General features: G+C 44.1%; 1 protein-coding gene across 1 annotated transcript; it reads left to right on the top strand.

Moving 5' to 3' along the window:
* The first annotated feature begins 1,679 nt into the window (after window positions 1-1,679).
* Window positions 1,680-9,705, top strand: CXCL17 (C-X-C motif chemokine ligand 17). The gene is made up of 4 exons (XM_061174292.1): window positions 1,680-1,937; window positions 5,477-5,557; window positions 6,176-6,277; window positions 9,340-9,705. The coding sequence occupies exons 1-4, from the start codon at window positions 1,859-1,861 to the stop codon at window positions 9,435-9,437; spliced, it is 360 nt and encodes a 119-aa protein (XP_061030275.1). The 5' UTR covers window positions 1,680-1,858; the 3' UTR covers window positions 9,438-9,705.
* The last annotated feature ends 146 nt before the right edge of the window (window positions 9,706-9,851 follow it).

Genomic DNA, 9,851 nt, shown 5'->3' with positions numbered 1-9,851 from the left:
CCTGCGGCAGCCAGGCTAACAGACATTCCAGCAAGTCACGAAACTTGAGTTTTTCTTCCCTGGCTTTGAGGCTAACTGGCTGTGATCTTGAACAAATCACGTAACTTCCCTGAGCTTTCATTTCCGCTTCCATAAAATGGAGCACTGGACTGACTCTCCACGGGTCTATGTGTGTAGTGAGAGCTCCTCAGAGACAGCGTCACACCTTCTTCTTCTCGGGAGCCACCACCTGCAAATACCGGGCAGACATTACGGACTCAAATGCTCACTGAATGTGTGTATGAATAAATGACTCTTTTTAGAGCAACAGGAAGCGTGGAATCAATCAACAAGCATTTGTGAATGTCTACTACGCATACTGTGGAGTGGGGAAACCAAATAACAGTGGGAAAATGGTTATTTCTCCCACTTTCCCTTTACCTCCTTCCTGGAGGGGGAACTTTGTAAGTCACAAAGACTGTGCTGACACAACAAAAGTTCTCAAGACGAGCTCTAATTAGTTGTCAATATTAACAAGAGAAGAGTCTGACTCTTTTCCAGGGAGAAGCCACATCAGTGGTTTACATCAGACCAAGCACAGACCGAGCCTCCAACTCGAGGACAATCTCCACTGCCTAGCACAGTGCCTGCCGCCTGCAGACGCTTTATAAACTTTGTAACTTTGTAAAGCAAAGTCTACAATCAACTCTCCAACATGTCCATAGGCAGAAATAATCTGAAATTGAGAGGGTAAGAATGAGCAAACAAAATCCACGCCTGGCCTCTTCCCTCCTCTTGGCTGGAACAAAAGTCACACCACCTTTACTCACTCCTGCCTGGAGGACCCAGGGAGGACTTCCTTGTTAACCTTCCCCTCAGCCCCACAAATATCACCCAGCACTTAAGTCCAGCCTCCCGCCGTCTTTGAACCCATTTCCTGAAGCCTCTGGAATGAGTCACACTCAGTAAGTGCTGATGTTGTGTACTCTCCATGTTTGCTCCAAGTAGTATCACCTCCTTTCGCTTTGGGCTGTTTCCAAACAAGGTCTGAAACAAGAGCCCCAGCAGCCTGGGCAAACACCTTCCCCGCTGTGGCTCCTGTTTCTCAAACCCTCTTGGACCTGAAGCCTTGAGGGTCTTCCACCAACCCAGTTCCCTCTCCTTTAGGCGGGAGCCACGAGGCCACAGCCACCTGCCTGACCAACAACAAGGAGGCCTGCTTTGACCCAGTGCCCCAGGCCAGGGTTCGGGGCAAGAGAGAAGAGCCTCTCCTCCTCGATCCTCTCTGCTTCCCTCCTTATGTGGACACAGAATTGGAGGAAATTGTAAACAGTGGGGACACGGCAACTTCCCAAACAACAGCACCGCTATTGCTGATCCAAGGACGGGAGTGGGGAGGACAGAGGGGAAACACGCCGCGTGATTCTCTCTTTGCCGCCCCTTAGCACTCTCTTTCCTGCCAGATACTAAGCTAGAAAATGTCACTCACATGTATAAGGAAATTCAAACAAGGAAAAAGACTTGGGGAAGAAATCATAGCACACTGGCGCGTAGGGAGGCGGGAGGGAGGAGGGGAGGGGCTGAGAACTGCTGCCAAGTTATCAGTCACCCTCTCATGTTCCTAAGAATATGCTTCACTCCTTCTCTTTGGCCAGTTTTACCTTCCAGATTCCCATAAATCACACGGTCCAGTTACCTAATGAGACCAGCGTCACTTGGCCGTTCTCGCCCTCTAACGGGAACACTGGCCTGGGAGTAAAGTGCAGACCCCCAAGCCACATACCACGCACGGCCTGAGCCACTTCAAGAACTCGGGACCCTCTCACTGGGAACCTTCCACAGACTCTTCAAGCAACGCACAGCAGCACCAACAGTTGAAATGAAAGTTCTAATCTCTTCCCTCCTTCTGTTGCTGTCACTAATGCTGGTGTCCACGGTCCACAGCAGCTCAAATCCAGGTAAAAAAAATTTTTTTATCTTTGAAAGATAAAGAGGGGGGAGAAACATGGCAAAACAGAAAAGAACATGACCACACATGCAGTAAAATGTAGCCCCTTTAGGTTACAGGGATTAGGGGCAAGTTAGCCTGTCTCAGTGCCCGTTTCTTCATTTACAAAAAGGAAAGAACTGTACATAAATCCAAAGAGTGTTGTGAAAGTTAAAGAGGCCCGTGTGCATGGAAGTGTCTGCAACTGTAGCTGGCGGGGGAGAAAAAAATAATGGCCCAACAGAGATTTGCTGCCTCACCTGCCCCCCGGTCCCTGTTCTAGAGAGTAATGAATGTCCCCAGGGCCAGGCTTGGAGGCAGTGGTGGGAGGGTGTTGAAGGCAACTGTACAACCACAGACAATAAGTCATCCTCGATTGTATTCTTTACAGTGCACCAGAGGTGCCCCAACTATTTTTAATGCTATTTCATGGTGTGGTGATAAACTAGAAAAATCACACCACCAGGTAGCACCCATGTTTGAAACTGTAGCCACACCAAGCCCTGTTTGAACAACTCACCTTTGGGAAGCAGACCCTGGGTTAGGGGCTCTGAATCAGCTCCACTTTTCACTACAGCTGAAGTGGCCTAGCCCTTAGCAGAACAGCTGTGCAGAAGAGACCTCACCCCGACCTATGTCACCACTCGAGGGGAACATCTCCCCAAGGGCTACTTTGAGGTGAAATAGCTTTGTTATATACTGAGCATCAACTCTGTCCTAAAATCAGGAGTTCTCCCGACTCCACCCCAATTTCCAACATTCCGTCCCTTATAGAGAGAGCTCTCTGGAAGCTGCTGGGCCCCCCAACCCTGGGGCCTAGACCACCATTCTGGAAGGGAAGGCTTTTCCACCACTATGACAGACACCAAGGCTAGAGTCCTGAGCCTGGATTCCAAGCTCCAGCCACAGCTTCCTTTCCAGTCCAGCCCTCCTCGCATTAAGTGCTCTGTGCTCCGCTCAACTAGACCTCGGGCTGCTCCCGAGCTGGTCTTGTGCTTTCCCACCAGCTCAACTTTGCTCACAAAACCCACCCCAAGCCACCTCCTCCCACAGCCTCCCTTGATTCGTCCCAGGACCATATGTGAGCCCTCCCTCCTGTGAACAAGCTTAAGCCTAACTCGACTCTCTGCCCTTTTCATGTTCTACCTTAAGTTGGTGTTGGTGTGCCTCTCCCACCTCCACCCCTGCCCTTCTACACTGTAACCTCCCCTCTGGCACAATCTGGTGTATTGTTTCCACGTCCCTCACGCTATCCCGCACGGTGCTCAGTAAATATTTGCCAAGTGAAAGAATCAATCCTCAGGTTTCTGAGTTCAAAATGTTGCCCTTAGGAGACTCTACACCCGCGTTTCATAGCAGCCCCACTGACGTTAGGGCTGGATAACTCCTTGTTGTAAGGAGGGGGAGCTGCTCTGTGCTTTGTAACCTGTTTAAAAACATGCGTGTGGCCTCCACCTGCTAGAAGCCAAGAGCAGCCTCTCCCCTACCACCCTCCCCCGCCCAGTTAGTACAGCCAAAAATATCTCCAGACATTGCCAAATGTCCCCTGGAGGCGGAACCACTGCCCAGTGGAGCCAGTGCTCTCTACCAATAATTCTCAAACATGGCGACACGTTTAGACTCACCTGGACCTTGACACTCAGACTTGAATTGAGGGGAATGGTGATCTAAATGCTGGCTCCATCACTTACTTTGAAACCCTGGGCAAGATGCTTAACATTTTTCAGCCTCAGTTTTATCTTCTTAAAATGAATAAAATACCACTTAGCGCGTACAACTGTTGTGAAGAGTAAACTATGGATAATGTGAACCTAATAAGGGTTCAGTAAATGGACTGGTTATCACTTTATTAAAAAATTATATGCAGGAAACACACCAAAATTCCAACAGCTGATAAGGGTAAAGATTTCTTCATTTTTACTTTACAAATTTTCTCTAATATAGTTATATTGCATTAAAAACGAAAAAGAAAAACTTCTGAATGAAGGGGTTCCACTAATAATCTCCAAGTTTCCTTCTGGCTCTAATATTCTGTGGCTTTTCTCTGGAACCAGAAGTAGAGGTCAGGTGACAGTGATATAGTAGAAAAGTTTAGACAGCTGGGGTTATGCCCGTTGAAATTACTTTAACAACACCACTCAAAATAGCACATGAAAACACTTGGAAACCAGCACTTGGAGAAATGATGCAACACCCTTCATCTGTGTGGCAGAAAGGGCAGAAAGAGTCTGGGAAATAGGAGAGCAGGATTGAACCAGATGCTGCTCTAAGGGCCCTCTCTGGACAACTTGTCCATCCGCTTATCAAAAAAACATTTACCACGTGTCTACCATGTGTCAGGAGCCATGTAGCTGAATGACTACTGAGCCATTGGTTCAGAAAAATTTTTAGTTTGCTAGGACCGCCATAACAAAATACCACCGACTGGGAGGCTTAAACAACAGCAACTTATTTTCTCACAATTCTGGTGGCTGGAAGTCAAAGATCAATGTGTCAGCAACTTTGGTTTCTTCTGAGGGCTCTCTCCTTGGCTTACAGATGGCCATCGCCTTGCTGTTTCCTCACCTGGTCATTCCTCTGCACATGTACATGCCTGGTGTCTCTTTGTGTGCCCAAATCTCTTCTCCTTATAAGGACTCCAGTCAGATTGGATTAGAGCCCAACCATCAGGGCCTCATTTTAACTTAATCATCTCTATAAAGGCCCTATCCTCAAATACAGTCATTCTGAGTTATTAAGGGTTAGGGCTTCAATGAATTTTAGGGGGACACAATTCAGTCCACAACACATTTCAAACAACAAACTATAACTGTGCAAGGATAGAGCTGTATTCAAATGTGACGGGGAACCATGGGAAACCATAATTAATTCTGGCAGGAAATATGAGCAACTCCTGTACAGAGGAAGCATCATCTGGACCCAGTTCTAGCTCAAGAATCTCTATAAAACATCATACTTGATTGTCATAAAAATATTTTAGGTATCACAAAATGGGAATAAGATAGCATCAGGTGGTAAGACAGTCTTGAATAGAGGAATGGATTTGTTCCAGAGGAACAAAGGTAAATACCATCCTCTTATAGTTGAACTGGGATTATGGATTCAAATACAACCAAACGTGGAGGTCAGGTGAAGGTCCTGACTGGTTTATGGAATAATCTACTCCTTGCTCTCATTCCTTAGGTCACGAGGATTGTAATGTGTGTAGGGAGGGATCTTAATGGGGGGAGGTTGTAAGGTGTTGATTAACCCCTACCTATGGTCCTCTCTTCCATCCAGAAGCCATTCTTTCTCCACCTACCTCCAGCTAAGCTTTTCTCTAGGCCAGATTTTAAACCTCAGTTCCTTATCCATTTAAAATACTCCTCTCTTGAAGCACCCTAGATCCCTGAGTAAAAAGGAAGATCAATGGAGCTGCGCTGACCTCGGTAGCACAATGATGGGGGGGGACGAATTCTCTTGGCCCCTTCCCTTTCCAGTGACTGGAAGTGACCAGTTTCCTTCCTACAGGGATTGCCAGAGGCCATAGGGACCAACACCAGGCTTCTAGGAGGTGGCTCCAGGACGGAGGCCAAGAATGTGAGTGCAAAGGTCAGTAATCCAGTATCGACAACAGGGGTGCACCATCAGATCCCAACTTGCTCCCTCAGATGTTATCTGAGCTGACCTCACCCTCTCCCCTCTCCACAAGCCCACCACATGCAGCACCAACACTTATTTTCTTCCTGAGTTTCATGTAAGAGCCAGACTCCTCCAAGGTCCAGGGGGGAGCTGGCTGAATCTCTGGCTGCCCCCTCTCCCTTACCCTTTTTTCCCCAACAACCCAGGGCCGCCTTCCAAGTCTTTCCTGGACCCCATTCTCAACCTTATTTTACTCACAAGTAGACTGAAATCAGAGAGGCAAAACGGCTTGCTTGAAGTAAAGCAACCACTAAAAAGCAGACACCTAGGTCTTATTCCTCATTTTTCAGTCTCCCGAATGATACCCTGATGCCTCCTCCAAACTTGCCACCAAATCCTTGCCCATACAGGTCAGGCAAACAACTTAGAGACCCTAGTGCTCATATAACTGGATATCTCCACTGTTCTGTGTTGACCCTTTCCCACACCCACTGCAGTATGAAAACGAATCAAGAGGCAAGGAAGATGGCAAGTAAAGCCCTGCCTCAAACATATTAACCCTTCTAAGCAGCAACTCCCTTATTTCAGATTGGTTCCTGAGAGCCCCTAAAAGAAAACTCATGACAGTGCCTGGGCTGCCAAAGAAGCCGTGTCCCTGTGATCATTTCAAGGGCAGAGTGAAGAAAACCAGTAAGTTGCAAAAGAATGACATTCCTTAAACGAGAGTCACTCTGTGGAATCAACTAGGGCTGAAGCAGGGGTTGAGAAGAGACAAGATAAATGAAATGAAGACCAGGATAAGCACACTTCTCAGCCCTTTCTGCTCAGTGTCAACTTGTGGGGAAATAGGAAGAGAAAGAAAAGCAAAACGCAATTCTCCTAATACTAAAGAGGCTTAACCAAATTCCTTAATGATAGAATGCCATTGCTTATCAAAGTGAAGGCAGATGGGGCTGTTGGGGACCTGGTCATTGATCTCTGACGATGACACCGGTGTTGGTGTCAAACAAAATGTGATTCCTCCCTAGTCTAGGTATAATTAAATGTCATATAAAAAGAATATTGGCAAGAGTTAAACTGATTGATGTTATGATATTATCAAGAATGGGATGAATCTAGATCCTTATCACTGTTGACGGAGGTAAAATACAATTTGGTAGTACCTATCAAAAACTTAAATGTGTGTATGTTTTAACCAGTAATCTCACTTCAAGAAATCTCTAGTATAGAATACTAGCATGGATATTCAAAGATATATGTACAAGAATATTAATTATAGCAGTACTGTAGTGACAAATGAACATATTAAATGCTCATCATTAACAGATTTATAGTGTGATCATTTTACAATGTATACAAATATCAAATCATGGTGTTGTACACTTGAAACTAGTATAATGTTAGATGTCAATTATACCTCAATAAAAAATTCATCAAGAGCAAATTCTGCACTTGTCAAAAATAATTAGGTAGGTCATTATATGTTGATTGGAAAGATGTCCACAATATATTAAGTGAATAAAAGGTGCAGAGACTCCCTATTTGAAGCCCATCACAAAAATAAATTTCAGTGAATTAAAGGTCTAAATTTTAAAGACAAACTTACAAGGGAATATTGGAGACTATATTCATGACCTTGGGGTAGGAAAGGATTTCTTAAACAAGTAACAAAAATTATAAGTCATAAAGGAAAAGATTAATAAATTTGACTTTATTGAAATTAAGAAATTTTGGTCATCAAAAGAAGAAAATGACAAGAAGAAGAGTAGGGGTATGTCTGCAAATATTAATATCGATAAAGGATTAATATTCAGACTGATAAGGAATTCCTATAGATCTATGAGAGGAAGGCAGGAAACAACAAATTGGCAAAAGAGTTGAGTAGGCATTTCAGAGACAAGAAATCCAAATAGCTAATAAACATGTGAAGTGGCACTCAACCTTGCTAGTAACTGGGAAAATATGAATTAAAACCAACTAGAGGGACTTCCCTGGTGGTGCAGCGATTAAGAATCTGCCTGCCAACGCAGGGGACATGGGTTCGAGCCCTGGTTCGGGAAGATCCCACATGCCGCGGAGCAACTAAACCCGTGCGCCACAACTACTGAGCCTGCGCTCTAGAGCCCACGAGCCATGGCCACTGAGCCCGCGTGCCACAACTACTGAAGCCCACGCCTCTAGGGCCCATGCTCTACAACAAGAGAAGCCACCACAATGAGAAGCCCGCGCACTGCAACGAAGACCCAACGCAGCCAAAAATAAATAAATAAATTTATTTTTTAAAAAAAAGATCATGGGCTTCCCTGGTGGCGCAGTGGTTGAGAATCTGCCTGCCAATGCAGGGGACACGGGTTCGAGCCCTGGTCTGAGAAGATCCCACATGCCGAGGAGCAACTAGGCCCGTGAGCCACAACTACTGAGCCTGCGCGTCTGGAGCCTGTGCTCCGCAACAAGAGAGGCCGCGATCGTGAGAGGCCCGCGCACCGCGACGAAGAGTGGCCCCCACTTGCCGCAACTAGAGAAAGCCCTCGCACAGAAACGAAGACCCAACACAGCCATAAATAAATAAATAAATAAATAAATAAAATTTAAAAACAAAAAAACAAAAAAACCCTAAAACTAAAAAAAAAAAAAAAATCACTCCACATCATAAGATTGGCAACAACTTTTTTTTGAATTCTTGAATTTTATTTTATTTATTTTTTTATACAGCAGGTTCTTATTAGTTATCCACTTTATACATATTAGTGTATATATGTCAATCCCAAGGATTGGCAACAATTTTAATGTCTGATAATTCCATGTATCGTCAGAGAGTAGAACAGAGAAACTATCATCTCCTGCTAAAGGGAATGTAAATTGGTAAATCACTTTGAGAAAGTGCTGGTAGTTATCTACTAAAGTTTAAGCTGTGTGACCAAGCAACTCCACTCTTAGCAATTCCATTCTCAAAAGGAATGCTTGCTTATGTACAGTGGAAGAAATGAACAAGGGTTTCATAGCAGTGTTGTTTATAACTACCCCAAACTGAAAATTGGTCAGTGAATAAATCAGTAGTAGTATATTTGAATATTATATATCTGTGAGAATGAACAATAATAAAGCAACATAATGTTGAGTAAAAGAGAAAAAAATAAGAGAGAATAGTTATAGCATGATTTGATATACCTAAAGTTTAAAATAACGCAAAGTTAAACTAAATTATACGGGAATGTATAGGTAGGTGGTAAAGCCATAAAGAAAAAAATATAATGCTTACTGCAAAAGTGGGGATTACCACTGTGAGGGGGAGAGGGAGGATAGTGAACAGATGAGGAGGAGGGTTGCTGGTAGTATTCTAGTTCCAGGCCTGGGTAGTAGTTTCATGAATATTTCTTTGTAACTACTTATTGAACTGCACATTTAAGTCCTAAGGACTTCCATAGATGTGCCATAATAAAAGATTTGTTAAAGGAACATAGCAAAAACAATATGTACAGGATAAGCTCATTTTGTTTTTTAAAGTGAACTATTATGTTTATATACAAAAATGTATGGAAAACTATGTAGCGAACTAGTAACAACAGTTAGCTGTACAGAATGAGGAGTAGCGGCTGGGGTCGGGACATCCTTTAACTTTTTACTGGATATACTTTTTCATTTTAATTATTTCCATGGGATGAGTCTTACTTTTAACATTTTAAAAGCTCTCATAAAAAATAAATTCTAAATATGTTTTTAACAGTAGTCTTTCCCTTTTCTTTTCACCCTAGGACACCAAAGACACCACAAGAAGCCAACCAAGCCCTCCAGAGCCTGCCAGCAATTTCTCAGACGATGTCAGCTGGCAAGCTTTGCTCTGCCCTTATAGGAGCTCTGAGAGCCCACTGTCCCGATAAAGCATTCTGTCAACAAGGCAGTGAGCACACCTAGAAGATGCTCTTCTCCCACCTCAAGCTCCCCATCCCTGTTCCCACTCCCTAAATCATCCCAAAAAGCATGTTCCCCAAGATTATTGCCCCCTCTAGTGGCTTCTTTTCTTGTCAGTCTTTTCCTGGGGCCTCCCCTTACCCAGGCTTAAATTTACTTACCGGGAATCTCTGGTTGCCTAGCTGGTCCCACTGGATCTTAAATATAACCAAGCAAGTAGTAAACAAAAGTCAATAAATATATTTAAATGTAATAGGTCAAAATCATTTTCAAATGGGGTCTAGAAACTCACATTCAATCCAGACAACCCACTTTACCCTGTTCATTCCAAACTCAATCCAGATTATACACACAC

The sequence above is a fragment of the Eubalaena glacialis genome, chromosome 18 (assembly GCF_028564815.1).
Source record: "Eubalaena glacialis isolate mEubGla1 chromosome 18, mEubGla1.1.hap2.+ XY, whole genome shotgun sequence".
In the NCBI taxonomy this organism is placed as follows: domain Eukaryota; kingdom Metazoa; phylum Chordata; class Mammalia; order Artiodactyla; family Balaenidae; genus Eubalaena; species Eubalaena glacialis.
Note: the sequence above shows the minus strand (reverse complement) of the source record. Positions and strands in the feature narration are given on the sequence as shown.

Coding starts and splice junctions, on each gene's coding strand:
- CXCL17 (XM_061174292.1), top strand. CDS start 1,859: ATGAAAGTTCTAATCTCTTCCCTCCTTCTGTTGCTGTCACTAATGCTG. Junction 1,938..5,476: donor CCACAGCAGCTCAAATCCAG/GTAAAAAAAATT, acceptor TCCTTCCTACAG/GGATTGCCAGAGGCCATAGG. Junction 5,558..6,175: donor CCAAGAATGTGAGTGCAAAG/GTCAGTAATCCA, acceptor CCCTTATTTCAG/ATTGGTTCCTGAGAGCCCCT.